General features: G+C 51.5%; 3 protein-coding genes across 6 annotated transcripts; 1 reads left to right on the top strand and 2 right to left on the bottom strand.

Annotated features, from left to right (window-relative positions):
* Positions 1–387: 387 nt before the first annotated feature.
* Lamtor4 (late endosomal/lysosomal adaptor, MAPK and MTOR activator 4) lies at positions 388–3,938 on the top strand. 4 transcript variants are annotated; one of them, XM_027415252.2, is made up of 4 exons: positions 388–536; positions 973–1,053; positions 3,219–3,336; positions 3,608–3,938. In XM_027415252.2, the coding sequence occupies exons 1-4, from the start codon at positions 534–536 to the stop codon at positions 3,703–3,705; spliced, it is 300 nt and encodes a 99-aa protein (XP_027271053.1). In that variant the 5' UTR covers positions 388–533; the 3' UTR covers positions 3,706–3,938. The 4 variants fall into 4 exon arrangements, with proteins under 4 accessions (XP_027271053.1, XP_027271055.1, XP_027271052.1 ...); XM_027415251.2 differs by lacking the exon at positions 388–536 and adding an exon at positions 576–705; XM_027415253.1 differs by lacking the exon at positions 388–536 and adding an exon at positions 1,463–1,596 and having other exon boundaries at positions 967–1,053.
* A 345-nt stretch (positions 3,939–4,283) lies between these two features.
* Positions 4,284–8,684, bottom strand: Map11 (microtubule associated protein 11). Its single transcript, XM_027415249.2, has 11 exons — positions 8,013–8,684; positions 7,667–7,762; positions 7,439–7,568; positions 7,247–7,333; positions 6,982–7,102; positions 6,742–6,889; positions 6,352–6,434; positions 6,103–6,266; positions 5,434–5,588; positions 5,092–5,285; positions 4,284–4,996 (listed from the first exon to the last, which is right to left on the bottom strand). The coding sequence occupies exons 1-11, from the start codon at positions 8,397–8,399 to the stop codon at positions 4,843–4,845; spliced, it is 1,719 nt and encodes a 572-aa protein (XP_027271050.1). The 5' UTR covers positions 8,400–8,684; the 3' UTR covers positions 4,284–4,842.
* A 1,073-nt stretch (positions 8,685–9,757) lies between these two features.
* Positions 9,758–12,367, bottom strand: LOC113835586 (galactose-3-O-sulfotransferase 4-like). The gene is made up of 2 exons (XM_027415250.2): positions 12,314–12,367; positions 9,758–10,780 (listed from the first exon to the last, which is right to left on the bottom strand). The coding sequence occupies exons 1-2, from the start codon at positions 12,365–12,367 to the stop codon at positions 9,758–9,760; spliced, it is 1,077 nt and encodes a 358-aa protein (XP_027271051.2).
* Between the last annotated feature and the right edge of the window lie 1,746 nt (positions 12,368–14,113).

Genomic DNA, 14,113 nt, shown 5'->3' with positions numbered 1-14,113 from the left:
CATTGTATGCCGGGACTTTATTCCCTTGTGTTGATCATATGCTATTGTGTGTATGCACATAATTTAATTACACATTCATATTTGGGTAACTTCGATCTTGAGCCTCCTCAAGACAGAAAAGTAACCTGTGAACAGCAACCCATCGTCTTTCACGTTAGTTTCTCGTTCCAGATTGAAGCGGGACACCTAAGGAGAATTCCTCCTACACCACTACATTGCTCCAGTTTCTGCTCTTCGGCGCTTGAGCCCTGGGCGCACATGCGCACATTCGTAGAGCGGGAGGTGGGGAATGTCCCGCCCCGCCCACTAACTCGCCGACGCTGACTCTCTTGTCGGGTGGGGAAAATGCAACCAATCCGCCAGTGCGTCTAGGGAGCGGCGTTCCACAGTGGTGGATGAAGTCTGATGACGCACCCGCCCTCCAATCGGCACGCGAAGGGCTGGGCTGGCGTCCGCTCGTGAAACCACATGACTCGAGCCTGGGCCGGAAGCTACCTACCCCGTAGCCAGCGCCCCGGGCATCTACGGCTGCGATGGTGAGTGAGGACGCATGCGCGGGCGTGCGCCGCTAGGGTTCCGCATCCCGGTTCCCCAAGCTTCGGTTGCCCCCTTATGGCCCGAACTCCGCTGTCACCTCCTGGGATCCAAAGGGAACGGAGATGGGAGGGATGCGACGGAGAGGGATGGAGAAGGCTCTACCACTGGGTGTTCTGCGGCTGGGGAATAGCCTAGATGGCACAAGGGGTGGAGCACAAGGATCTGGAGCGAGAAGGGCCCCGAGGAGGGACTAGGGGGCTAGGAAGGCCTCCTGGGTCTCCTACGAGCCAAGTGGAAGAGCTCGGGGTCCAGTATGACCGCGGGTGGGGACGCAGTGTTACAAGCCGCTTGGGGGGTGTAGAAGGGCCATATCCCGGAGGAGGATGGGTCTGCAAGGCTGTCACGCGTCTCACCCCTTGCCTCTTTACCCACTAGACTTCCGCACTGACCCAGGGGCTGGAGCGAATCCCAGACCAGCTTGGCTACCTGGTGCTGAGCGAAGGTGCCGTACTGGCGGTGCGTTGTGGGAAAGCGAGGCGTGCGCGCACGGCTCGGGGTGGGACGGGGGGTTGTCCTTTTGGGATACACAGCCAGAAATCCCTTCACATATTGCCCAGTTTGTCCCAGTGGTCTATTTTTGTCCTCTGTCTGGCTCCCTGCTTGAGTAATTAGTGTCTGGAATCCAAGTCTCTTGTTTTATGGTATAAAAGAGGTTTGTTACCAAAGGGCTAGCTGGGTGTGTAGCTCAGTGGAGAGAGTTAATTTGCTTAGCACGCACAAAACCTTGGAAGGTGAAGACAGGCTGAAGTTCAGGGTAATCCTTGGCTACATGTAACCTTGCCTCAAAACATTTTTTACCAACTTTTCTAAAGTCATACAATTAGTTTGCTGTTAACTAATCACTTGGTAGTATGTTTTTATTCAGTATATCTTTAAAACTCACATGGGGTCGCATATGGGTGCCACAGCCGGTGGGTGTCAGAGGACAACCTTCAAGGAGTGAGTTCTGCTTCCAACATGTGGATTCTGAAGCTTGAACTCAGGTCTTCAGGCATTGAGGCAAGCACTTTTATGCTCTGAACCATTTCACCTACCCCTAGAACTTTTTTTTTTTTTTTTTTTTTTTTTTATGGCAAGAATCCTTTAGAGGCAGGAATTGAGCTGAGCTGCAAGGGGCAGAAGGCCGTGAAGGAGGAAAAGCATACTTAGGGCTTGGAACCCTCGACATAATTGCTTGAGTGTGTCTGGCCCTGTCTGGATTAGTTGTGGCTTTCTGTTGAAATGGTTTGAGCAGAAAGAATGGTGTGGTAAGAACCTTACAGTGAAGGACTTCCTATGGCTAGCGTTGACATCTTTAGATGAATCTTGAGTTATTTAAATAAAACATGACTCACTCAAGTGGTTTTACAAGACTGTTCCAGGAGTGTCATCTAGGTAGGAAAGTAGACTGGTAGCAATAAGGAACACGGACAGAACACAGTATCTGTCTTTTAGTGTGTGTCTGCACAAGTGCACAGACATGTGTGCCTATTCATGTGCTGAGGCCGGTACAGAGCATTGGAGTCCTGCTCTTAGCACTCTCTGCCTTATTTCTCAAACCTGGAGCTAGGCTGGCAGCCCTGAGCAAGCCCCAGCAATCAACCTGTCTGTGCCTGTATACTGCTGGGGTTACAAGTGTGGCCATGCCTGACTGGGGATTTGAACTCAGGTCCTCTTGCTTGTACAGCAAGTGTTCTTATTCACTAAGCCATCTCCACAGCCCAGAGAATACATCTTAGAGGTGTTAATATGTGTTGGTAGTAACTAGATGAAAGCACTTTTGCAGGTACATTACTCATCCAGTAAGACTTTGAACTGGGAAGACCAGAAAAATACTATGGTGCCTGAATAAATAAGAACTCAAGAAAGGAATCTGACCAAGGAGGTGGCTAAGGGAAAATTTGATGGCCTGGCTGTAGATACTGAGTTTAAGGTGGACTGATAAACTTACATACAACATTTATTATGGGGTACATAATGCTCTCAATGTTTTCTCATGAAACCTTCACAAGCCCATACATAAAATAGGTCCTGTTCACCCCAATATACAGATGGGGAAACTGAGAGCAAAAAGAACTAAGCCTAGTTAATGGACCCACTTAGAGGTTGTGGGAAGAGAAAATTGAGGCAGTCTGGACTACTGTCCTATCATTTATCCCAGGAGTAGCCTGAGGGAAAGCTTCAAGATAAAGTGGGTGTTTCTGCTTCATAGCGTACAGACAGGACAACAAGTGGGAAGACTGGGAACAGGTGGAGCCTCTAAAGACTGGGCAGTTAGCTCAGAGTTGGGACATCTGCCAGGAATCCTAGGTGAAGGGTTAGTGGTGTGGCTCAGTGGTAGAGCACCTGCTTAGAGAGGCTGGGGGTATGGTAGATCATTTAATGAACACTCCCAAATTTGATTCACAGCATTGATAGCAGTAGAGTTACAAGTAAAAGTTGGTATTTCAGGACAAGGAACAGGATGGCAAAAGGGAAGGCAACACCGTCATAAAGAAGCTTTGGGTAGAATTTTTCCAATGCAGGCAACTTAGGACTATGGGAGGTCTAATGGGTATGGGAGCCTGATGGCCTGTGCCTTGAGTTTGTTCCAAACTCTAGGCTCTTACTTTTTGCCCCTACCCTCCTCCATCCACATGCAGTCATCTGGGGACCTTGAGAACGATGAGCAGGCAGCCAGTACCATCTCAGAGCTGGTCAGCACAGCCTGTGGCTTCCGGCTGCACCATGGCACAAACGTCCCTTTCAAGCGCCTGTCTGGTGAGCTCCTGCTTTTGGTGGAGGTATGGGGAGGGTTGCTTCTACAGGCTTCTCTGCTTAGGGAAGGAATATCTGCCACCGTCCCACTGACTCTCAATTCCTCCTGGGGTCCCTGGTTCAACTGCTACCTTCAGTAATAAGGATGAGAAAGGGTTTTCACGGCCACCTCTCCCCTGTGAACTGCATAATTACTTTGTCCCATCCCAGCCAATTTTGCTGTGACCCCATGGAGGCCACTGCACACACTAACTTTGCTTCCTTCCCTTTCCAGTGGTCTTTGGTGAACACACGCTGCTAGTGACTGTGTCTGGACAGAGGGTATTTGTGGTGAAGAGGCAGAACCGAGGCCGGGAACCTATTGATGTCTGAGCTGCAGAAGGCACTGGCTGGAGAAGTGGTCTGTCGCTAGGGCCTGTGACAGAGGACACAGTCCTCTAGACCTTTCTCGCTGCTGGAACTGGGCCTGTGCTTGCTACCTCCTCACCCCCACTCAAGGCACAAAGGCTTAGCGATTTCTATGCTAAGGGAAACTATGGCAAGAGGATCCCCTCCTTTCTGCCCTTCTGCATAATAAACAGCAGACCAACCCTTGTAGGGCTCAAGATGTGTGCATAGGATGCTTTGTTTGGGTGGGTCTGAGGTCACACTGTGTGCCTGTCTTCCACCGTTTATGGAGACAGCCATACCTCTCAGTCCATCAGTGCGACAAGACCACCACCAGGCATCATACAACTTCGAACTGGAGACAGGTGTGGTGCACATCTGTCATCCTAGCACTTGAGATGCAAGTCAGGAGCAGCAAGTGTCAGACAGCCTGGGGGGCTGCATAGTAGTTTCAAGGCCAATCTAGGGCGTTTCAAAAAAACCAAAGTGGATAAGAAGGCAACTATTTGTATACTGAAGGCGGTCTCCCCTGTGGTCAACACATAGACAGTATTCATACTCCCTCCTGAACAGCTTTTAATACTTTTATTTCAGGTGGATGATGTAGTCAGAGAATAAGTTACAGGAACAGACAAAAAAACAAAACCCAAGAAAACAGAACTTAAAGTGCTTTAGGCTGCCAACGTAAACATGAGGGGCAGAAAGAGGCCACCTAGCTATGTCCCCAACCCCTGAGACAGGAGAGTGAGTCATTGTCGGGGTCCCTTTACCACTACCACCCTCTAATCTCAGCCCTGTGGGTGGGTGGAAGGGGACTTCAGAGGCAGAGAGGATTGAACAGGAATGAAATACACTGTAAACTCGGGACAAGGTAAAGGATGGGGCAAGGGGGCGCCTGCAGCCCTTGCCCTGCTGGGGTGGGGCCAGCCCCCCCACGGGAACTCAGGGACTACTGTTGGCCGAGCCGTTTCACAGCTTCTGCCCTCATCTCTCACCAGCAGACACAGACAGGCAGCCCTGCATGGCCTCTCTGCCTACAGTGGGAGGCACAGCCTAGGAACAAGGAGCCCTCCGGGGGCTTAGGGTTTCTGGAGTGTACAGAGCTGAGCAAGCAGATTGGTGCTACTTGACGGGTTCTACCACCAGGACTTTACACTCGCGCTTGGCAATCTTGTCTAGAGAAAGCACAGCCTTGTCCGGGGGCAAGTAGAGGGGACGACCCACAGGGGAGGCCACAGGGGGTGTGATGGCCCTGCGTTCCATCACACTGCCAGACCTGGGAGAAGACAGAGACTGTGGGCTCTGGGGGGGGGGTGCAGCATCCCTCCCAGCACCCCTGTTGGTCACACTGACACCAGTCCAGGTCCTTACCTCATGAGGTGGCTACGGGAAGGCTGTTGGTGGGAGAAGGACTGAGAGCGGCCTAGGCTGGCCTGGTGCCTCTCCACCAGGTCCCGGACAGCAGGGCTGCTGGGGCTACTCTTGCGAGACAGGGGCCGGGCCTCAGGTGGAGGGTGGGACACACTGGCAGTGAACTGGAGCTTCAGTTTCATGTGCTGGCTCAGCTGGGTAGAAAGATGCAGACCTTCACACAGACCCAAGTTGGACTGGGCTTCCAGCTTCCCTGTGCCCAGCCTTTAGTGCTACCCAAGACATTTGTTTCCCCTCTAGAAGCTAGGAAGCCCCAACTGTTCCACCCAACACTGGGCCCACCTCAAAGAGCCCCGTCCTCAGGGCCTGGAAGGCCACACTGAAGGTAAGTGCACTGCCTTTCCGGGAGAAGCCGAGGTTATTGAGAGGTGTGTGGCAGACGATGGAATCTAGGGCTGCCTGCATAGCCCGTCGTTCTTCCTCACACAGTTGCTTTCCTGGGGACAGAAACAGGTATCCATGAACACTAGACAGCTTTCCTCAGCTCCCACAGGTCTTTACCAACATGGAGGTGTTTAATTCACATGGTGCTCCGTGGAGTGAACTGAGTCAATGTTATGTTTTGCTGAGGGTTATAGACAGGGGTAGTTAATGCTGTGTGCTGGGGTCTGTTCTAACCGACATTGTGCACTAACTCGTTAATACGCATAAAAAGCCATGAGATGTTATTTCCTCAGTTTTAGAGAGGATAGAAGCCCAGAGAGATGAATTAACTTACCAAAGTCACACAGCTGGGCAATGAGTGGGTAACAATTTGGACCAGAAAGCACAGATCCGGTGTCTCTGCCCATTGCCTATCTCAACTCCCCATCTGTGACCCTGGATGACTAGCCAGGTACTCAGCACAGCCATCCGGGTACTGCAGTCACCCACTGAGGTGGGGCTGATGCCACTTTGAACTGTTCTGGCTATCCTAAATCTTCCTTTACCTGACCCTCCCAAGGGACCCACCAGCCTGTGCGTGTTCCGGGGTCCACACAAGCCTCACAGCAAGGAAGTCTTGGAGGTTGTTGAGCAGCGTGTAGGTGACAGTGAACCGCTCGTAGGTCCGAACAGGGGATTCACAAGAAGCAGTCATCACAAAGCAGGGGCGGTCTAGGCGGACACTGGGCAGGCTAGGAGCAGTGGAAGAGGAAGCTGGGTGTGTGTGTTAGGCAGAGGTGAGCAGAAAAAGTGCCCGGTGGGTCTCCACACACTCACCGGTAGTGGGTGTAGATGCTCTGGGTGAAGGGTAGTTTGGGGGTGGACCACTGAACCACGGCAATCAAGGGGACTTCAAGACCCTGCACACAGGACAAAGGGAGACTTCCCATGTTCAGTTTTCTTCTCTCAAGCCCATAGCCTTTCCCTTCCATTGTCTTTTCTTTGAGACTGTCTCCCAACTCCTTCTGCAGCTGGGGATGACCTTGAACTTCTGAGCCTCCTCCAATCCTCCCAAGTACAGGGATCGCAGCATGCACATGCCATTACATCTGAGTCTTGCAATGCTGACAGCAGAACCCACGATTCTGTGTTCCATAGACAAGCACTCTAAACTGAACTGCATCTCCAGTTCCCACCATTCTCATCACCGTGAACACGCCAGCTCACCTCCTTGGCCCCAGGAGGGGGCTGCTCCCCCCCTCTCAGCTGAAACAGGAAGTTGTGTTCCTCCAGGGCACTAAGTGGACAAGGGAAGTAGCCAGAGGTACCAGGAAGCCGACAGAAGGAGCCCATGGAGACTTCCCCAGACTGGTGACTAGTTCAGAAGAAAGGAAGGCACTGCATGGGCTTGCATGTCCCATCTCTGTCGCCACCACTCAACAGCCCTGTCCTTCCCCAGGACCTCACCAGACGTTGTCCACCAGAAGTACAGAGCCATCAGGCATGACAGGTAGATAACTGGCATTGAAGTTGGGGAGGATTCGGATATCCCAGATGGAGATCTCTTCCTGGGAAGAGCTGTTCAGCACTGTGTGGGAGAACCAGCCCAATTCAGAGTAGTGAGACACCCCTCACCCCCAAGCCCACCTTTACCTAGAAGAATGGACCCATCACAGCCCTCCAGTCCACCCCCTTGCTGCTACTCAAGCCATGAGCCAGCAGATCTGCTCACCCTTGAGCACAGTCAAGTGTTTTCCAGCCACAGTGAACTGCCGGCATTTCAGAACTGGAGGGGGAAGCAGCGTCAGCAAGGTGCTCACTGCAGAGGGGATGAGACAAGAAATCAGACCTCTACCTCACAGTTCCTCCCTTCCACTGTGGCCCCTCTCAGCTACCTCTCCTCCAAGCTCCAGCTCTCCCCCACCTTGGGCCTTGAAGGCGCTCTGTTCAACACGGAAAGTCTCCCCAGGAGATCGAGTCTGTAGCAAGCGCAGGTAGCCTTGATCCCTGACTTCTGGTGCCTCGACCTCCCGCTTCCACACGGTCACTACAATCTAGGTACAGGAGTCATCGGACCATGATCAGGACTGATAGATGGGTCTTAAAATGCCGTCTGAATTATAGGGCAACAGCTCCAGGTTTGTCATCCCACCTTGGCCTTGGGTGTCCCTGGGGGCAGTCTGTCCAGTGAAACAGTGAGTGGGAAAATGACCTCATCTGTGGACACGATCGGTTCTTCCACAGGCAGCTAGGGGTTGCGAAAGGGGTGAAGAAGTCAGGAGGGTATCGAAGATGCGGGATCCTTCAACCTCTCTGCAAGGCAGGGCGAGTCTTCGTGCCCTCCCCTTGCGGTCATCTGCCTCCTGTCCTAGGTCCCTCTTCAAGGCAGGACAATGCTGTCATCTGACTCCTGCGTCAGGTCCCTACAGAGTCCATGCCCCAAACTGCCTCTGTTGCCCCAGGAATCCCTCCCCCAGCCGTCACCCAGAGATCCTCACCGTGGTCGCTCCCCCTGAGGTAGCAGGGCCCGGGCCGTGGGTGAGAAGGGGGCTGCAGCCTCGAAACAAGCCCCCGCCCCCTGGGTCCCCTCCCCCCGGGGGCTCGGCGTCCGGGTCGCCGGCGCCGCCCCCGGCGGCCCCCTCCCGCTGACCGACCAGGCGGCCAGGTGCCAGCTCGGCCAGCCCTCGGGATGCCAAGCCGCCCTGCCCCCTGGGCCCCGCGCCGCCCCTGCAGCGCAGCACCAGCAGGAAGCGGACTGTCTCCCCCAAGTACAGATGGTTGCGCCGGGGCAGCGTCCGGTACCGGCCCGGGTCCCCAGCCAGCTCGGCGCGTGGCGGCAGCGGCACGGCCGGGAAATACATCGAGTAATCGCACTGGGACTCCATCGGGCGGGGGAAGGCGACGCCAACCGAGACCGGGCCGGTGGGGAGCCAGGGGACGGCGGGGGCTCGGCCCGCGAGTCCGCCCGGCAGCGGGAGACTCCAGCCCGGCCCGGAAACCAGGGAGACGAACCCGGAACCCAGGCCCGGCGGCGCCGGAACTGGGGTGCAGGGCTGAATGACTGGAGAAAGGCCGGAAGCGGAAGGAAAGGGGCTTGGCCACCGAGGTCGCACCGCTGGGGCACGGGGATGGGGGTCGTGGATGCAGGCTGCTGAGGAGTCTGTAGGTGACTGGACAGGCTTCTTTGGGTAGAATTAATTTTTGTTTGCCTCTCTTCCGTCTCCCTCCCTTCTTTTTTCCTCTTTTCTCTCTCTCCCTTACTCTCTTCCCTAATTTCCTCTTTCTGTTACCCCCTCTCCTCCACTCTTCTTTCCTTTTATGACAGGGTTTCCTGTAGCCGAAGCTGCCTTAAACTCCCTATCTGGCTGAGGACGAATTCAAATTTTTGATTCTCTTGGCTCCATTCTCCGGAGTGCTGACATTACAGGTACGAGCCGTCAGGTCTGACTTACACCGTGCATGCTAGGCAAGCACTCTACCAACTGAGCTGCCCCCCCCCGTCTTTTCTTGTATTCTGTTGTGGTGGTTGTTTTTGGTGGTGGTGGTGTGTATGTGTTCCTGGCATACCTGAACCTTAGCCTTATGCTAGTCAGTCGTTTTATCATGGGCTGTATTCCCTGCCTTGAAGAAATATTAAAAGAAAAGAAAGAACCCTTTACAGTCCAATTTCTATCCAACAAAAGATCCTACATCCCTTCCCCGTTGAAAGCCCTACATGAAACAAACCACCGGGAGCTGGAGAGATGGCTCTGAGGTTAAGAGCAGAGGACCAGGATTTGGGTCCCATCATCCACATGTGGCTCACAGTCATTGGTGACTCCAGTTCAGGCATGTGTGTGGTGCACATTTCCCCATGCAAGCAAAGCACTGGTTCAGAAGAAAATAAATCTAATCATTTTTTTAAAAAAAAAATAAGTAAACGTTTCATAGCATTTATTCATCCAACAAATATTTTCACAGTGAAATCAACACAGCTCCACAACAAATATTTCATAGAGAAATGGGTATATCATATCCTAAACTTTCTCTGGCTCACTCTTTTACCCCTCCAGGGGGCTTTGGGGGAACTGCTACATGAACCTTGTTTTGAGACTTGAAGAGACAAAAGGGAGGGGGTGGGGGGCAAATGTTGCTGGAATTCCTTCAGAAAGGCCAGACAACCCCAGCCTCACCTTAGAGCAAACTTCCTATTCCTTCAGAGGGAAGGAAGACTCATCCTGTGTCCTAATTTGTAATCCAATACCTATGGGGGCAGTGTCCTTGATGTCTTGAGAGGCAGGGAGACTGTAGGGGAAAACTGCTTGGCATCAAGTTTGTCTTTGTACTGTAGCTCAGGGGTAGCCAAGCGCTCACATTCCTCTTGTTCTTTCTGGCTCAGTCCACTCTGGAGTACATAGCCCAAAACCTTAGCTGAACCGAACTGGAAAGGACGAAGCCTTACATCCGTGATGTATTTGGGGTCTAAAGCCTCACCTCCCATCAGGCAACGTTTAGCCAGAGCTTCTCTTCGAGCCCGGATCTCAGCCACAGCACGTTGCAGCCGACTATGGCCATATTGTTCTATCCGTGCCCACAGACTACGGTTGAAGTGAGTATAAAGAGCCCAGTCTAGATTATTCCAAGCTCGGGCCCGTGCAGTCAGCTGCTGCTCTTCATTCGCCACACTCTTATTGGCAGCACTGAGCCTCTGCTCACTTCTGGCCTGAGCATTGTGCATAAAGCCCACCACATCATCCAGACCCCAGCAAAGGGCATCTGCCAACAGAACCAATGACTCGTCAAAGTATTCAGCCACCATGACCAAGTCAAAGACAGAATCCAACCAGGCCAGACCCCACTGGATAAAAGATGAGGGCCCAAAATCTGAAGAGGCAAAGCTGGCTGGCTGTGCATTATTATTAGCAACTGTGCTCATAGGCTGGAAAAGAGTTCCAAGGCCAGCACCAGAAGGCACAATATGTAACTGGAGGGGGTTGGGGTCTCTGGGTAGATGAGAACTCACTCTTCTCTCTGGGGGGAAGGGCAAACCAAAGTCGAACCAAAGTAAGTTTCGGGCATAGTGGTTGCCACGGCCCCCGGGTCTGTAGAAGGCTTGAGGATTGGACAGGAAGGCAGCCAAAGACGGTGCCTTTCGGAAGGCCGATGAGGTTGACTTATAATAGGAGAAGGCAGAGCGGGCTAGAGCCGCTGGGTCTCGGACAATGGAGAAGAAGAAGCTGTCAGAAGGCATGACCTGAAGTACCTTCGGAGGAGAAAGAAAGCTTGACTAAGGAGAGAACAAGGACAAACTAAGGCTCTGGTGAGCCCTCACAACACTTAGCTTCCCTAACGTGCTGGGTGATCTTGGGGGGAAAAGTATGTAACACCTCTGAGACTCAATTTGCTTGTCTGCAAAAGGGAAGTAGTCAGGGGTCTCCAGGTGACAGATAAATACACAAGGTAGCAGCTGGTCAGACAAGTTCTAGATCATTGTCTCCTTGGATCTTTGTGTCCTCTTTAGTTCACAAATACTCTCAAAGCTTGGGTTGAGGGAATGGCTCAGTCAATAGTGTTTGCCACACAAGCGTGAGGACCCAAGTCCATACTCACTGTTTGTACATAAAAGGCACAGGGGTGCTCACCCTGTGCCAAGGAGGTAGAGACAGGTAAAACCCTGGGAGCTGGCAGGCACACACCTAAAACCTCTAAGAACCAGACTTTGTGTTTACTCCCACAACAAAAATTATTTGTATTCATTTTTTGTGTGTGCATATGTGTGAGTGTTCATGTGTGTGCACTTGTGCATGTGGACTGGGGCAGGGGCTTATTTCCTCAGGCACCATCCACCTTTGTTTTCTTTCTTTCTTTCTTTTGTTTTTCAAGGCAGGGTTTCTCTGTGGCTTTGGAGGCTGTCCTGGAACTCGCTCTGTAGACCAGGCTGGTCTCGAATTCACAAAGATCTGCCTGCCTCTGAGTGCTGGGATTAAAGGCGAGTGCCACCATTGCCTGGCTCCACCTTTGTTTTCAAGACAGGATCTCTCACTGGCCTGAGCAAGAGATCAACTAGGCAAGGAAGGCTAGTCAGGGAGCCCCAGGGATTCACCTGTTTCTGCCTCCTCAGTGCTGAGAACACAAGAGCTTGCTACCATGCCCAGCTTTCTTACATGGGCTCTGGGAGTCACACTCAGGCTTACATAGTAAGCATTTTACTCTGTCTCCCCAGCCCTACCCCTTTTTGAGACAGAGTCACACGCAGTCCAGGTGATCTTGAACTCCTGCCACCCGAGCATTGGTTTTTTCTTTTTGTTTGTTTTGAAACAGGGTTTCTCTGTGTAGCTTTGGAGCCTGTCCTGGCACTCACTCTGGAGACCAGGCTGGCCTCAAACTCACAGAGATCCGACTGCCTCTGCCTCCAGAGTGCTGGGATTAAAGGTGTGCAGCACCACTACTGGCCCAGCATGAGCATTGTAATTATAGACAGGGGCCAACATGGCCCGGTGCTCGTGCAACACACACACACACACACACACACACACACACACACACACACTTGTGAAATGCCTTTTTCTGGGACTCTTGGTCACAGCTTCAAGAAAGCAACTGGCTTTGAGGCCTCTCAGGGTGGGAGGAGGGAGACATCAGGGACAGGGTTGTATCCTCAGGCCAGTCCAAGATGACTGATGCATGAGGCACTTCTGGGGCTCCTAAAGAGCTTAGAGAACAAAAGACACTCCTGAAGTAGGGCACTGGGGGTGGAGCTGTGCTGGAAAATGGGTAGGACTAAAGTCTGGGATGTGTGTGTCTATTACTCACCAGGTACCTTGAGAATCAGGCTGAGTTGTGCTGTAACATGGCCCAGCTGACAGATTGACATGTTATGTTAATAGTTCCCACCCCCTGAAGGTTTCCTCCCTGATAATGACTTTTATCGTGGAATCTAACCTTCCCTCTATCACAGTGGCCGTTGGTAATAAGTCTGTTCTTCAGGGAGTTTTTAAAATTAGGATCAGGGGCTGGACAGATGGTTCACTGGTTAAGATCTTTATATGCTGCAACTTCAGGAACTAGTGTTCAGATCCCAGCAACCATATAATGAGCCAGGTATCTCTACATATGCCTGTAAACCTACCTCCAGTGGGGGCAGAGACAGGAGTATCACTGGGGCTTGCTGGCTTCCAGCCTAGCTGAGAACCTAGCCTCATGTTCAGGGAGGGATCCTGCCTCAAAGGAACATACAGAATGATACCTGAGAATCCCCTGCTACTCTTTTGTACATGCATAGACACACATTGTCTGTCTCACACACACAAATAAATAAATCTTCAGATGAATAAAATAAATAAGTTTGGGTCAATCTCCAAAATGATAATAGGAACTTATTTGGAATTTAAGGTGTTCTGCTATGCATCTGGAAACTATATGTACAAGCCCCCAAATCAGCAACAAGGCATCCTCCCAAAAGAGAACAAATGGTTATATTTCTCATATTGTCAAGAAATGTCATTCCGCAAACTCCAATCCGTTCCTCAACTCTGCAGGAGACAACCAGAGAACAAATGGCCACTCACATTTCATTGAGTGAAGATTTAAGAGCGAGGACATGGAACAGACTGAAAGTTTACTGAGGAAAAAAAGGAAACACAAATATTTTTCTAAAGGAGCTATGATAGGCTGGAGAGATGGCTCAGTGGGTAAAGTGCTGTGCAAGTATGAGGACCTGGGTTTGGATCCCCGTGACCCATGTAAATAAAGTTAGATGTAGTAAGTTGCCTCAGTAATCTCCAAGGGTGAGATGGGAGGTGGAGACAGGTGAGTCCCCAGAAGCCCACAGACCAGTTAGCCTGGAGTACATAGCCACAAAGGGCAAAAAAGACCATCTCAAATGAGGTGAAAGGCAAGAACTAACACAAGGTTGTCCTCTGACTGCCCCACACTCACCATGGCACACACTACCCTGTGTCACAGTTATGGACACACACATCCTACACATGAAGGGTTTTTGTTATTTTTTTTTATTAAGCCTTTCCTTAACTGATTTTTTTTTAAAAAATTTCTTCATTAATATGGGCAATGCCCAGAGGGCAAAGCCTTTGAACTCTGGTTTTTTGGAAAGCAGAAGGTAGTAACTGTCCCTGGCATCAAAAATAAGTTTTCCCAGCTCTACCATTTGTAACTTGTGTGGCTTTGGCACTTTACTGATGTTATCAGAAGCTTTGTCTCTTCAGGTATAAGTCTGTATTAGTGTATCGGGAAGCGTGTGGTCATTGGCCCACTCTTCACAGTGGCCCCTCATTATACAGCAGTGGCCAATGACCAGAGTCACTGAACTAAATCCCTGTAATGGCTGAGAGGTAAGCCTTCATGATCACCACATTCACCAAGTACCTACCATATCTCAGGCTCCTTCACACACTCTCCTGATACACACGTGTGCCACACATGCATCATCGTGTCTTTGTGATGGGTTGCTTCCTCTAAGAATGCCCAGTGTGAGCTAATTGGGAGCATGGGGGTGGGGGAGAGGGAGCTGCCACAATAAGAGCAAGAGAAGAGGAGTAGAGGAGAGGAAATGGAGGAGCAGAAATATTCAGTTGGGGGAAGAATAGAGGAGAGAGAGCAG

Source organism: Cricetulus griseus, chromosome 4 (genome assembly GCF_003668045.3).
Source record: "Cricetulus griseus strain 17A/GY chromosome 4, alternate assembly CriGri-PICRH-1.0, whole genome shotgun sequence".
NCBI classification, from domain to species: domain Eukaryota; kingdom Metazoa; phylum Chordata; class Mammalia; order Rodentia; family Cricetidae; genus Cricetulus; species Cricetulus griseus.
This window is presented reverse-complemented; position numbering and strand designations above follow the sequence as displayed.

Bases quoted from the DNA above. Each gene is read 5' to 3' on its own strand.
- Lamtor4 (XM_027415251.2), top strand. From the start codon at position 613: ATGGCCCGAACTCCGCTGTCACCTCCTGGGATCCAAAGGGAACGGAGA. The intron at 706-972 runs GTGTTCTGCGGC...TTTACCCACTAG, and splicing joins GGAGAAGGCTCTACCACTGG to ACTTCCGCACTGACCCAGGG. The intron at 3,337-3,607 runs GTGAGCTCCTGC...TTCCCTTTCCAG, and splicing joins CCCTTTCAAGCGCCTGTCTG to TGGTCTTTGGTGAACACACG.
- Map11 (XM_027415249.2), bottom strand. From the start codon at position 8,399: ATGGAGTCCCAGTGCGATTACTCGATGTATTTCCCGGCCGTGCCGCTG. The intron at 6,267-6,351 runs GTGAGTGTGTGG...CACTGCTCCTAG, and splicing joins AGCATCTACACCCACTACCG to CCTGCCCAGTGTCCGCCTAG. The intron at 5,589-6,102 runs GTGGGTCCCTTG...TTCTGTCCCCAG, and splicing joins CCCGGAACACGCACAGGCTG to GAAAGCAACTGTGTGAGGAA.
- LOC113835586 (XM_027415250.2), bottom strand. From the start codon at position 12,367: ATGTCAATCTGTCAGCTGGGCCATGTTACAGCACAACTCAGCCTGATT. The intron at 10,781-12,313 runs GTACCTGGTGAG...TTCTCTCCTTAG, and splicing joins AACTCAGCCTGATTCTCAAG to TCAAGCTTTCTTTCTCCTCC.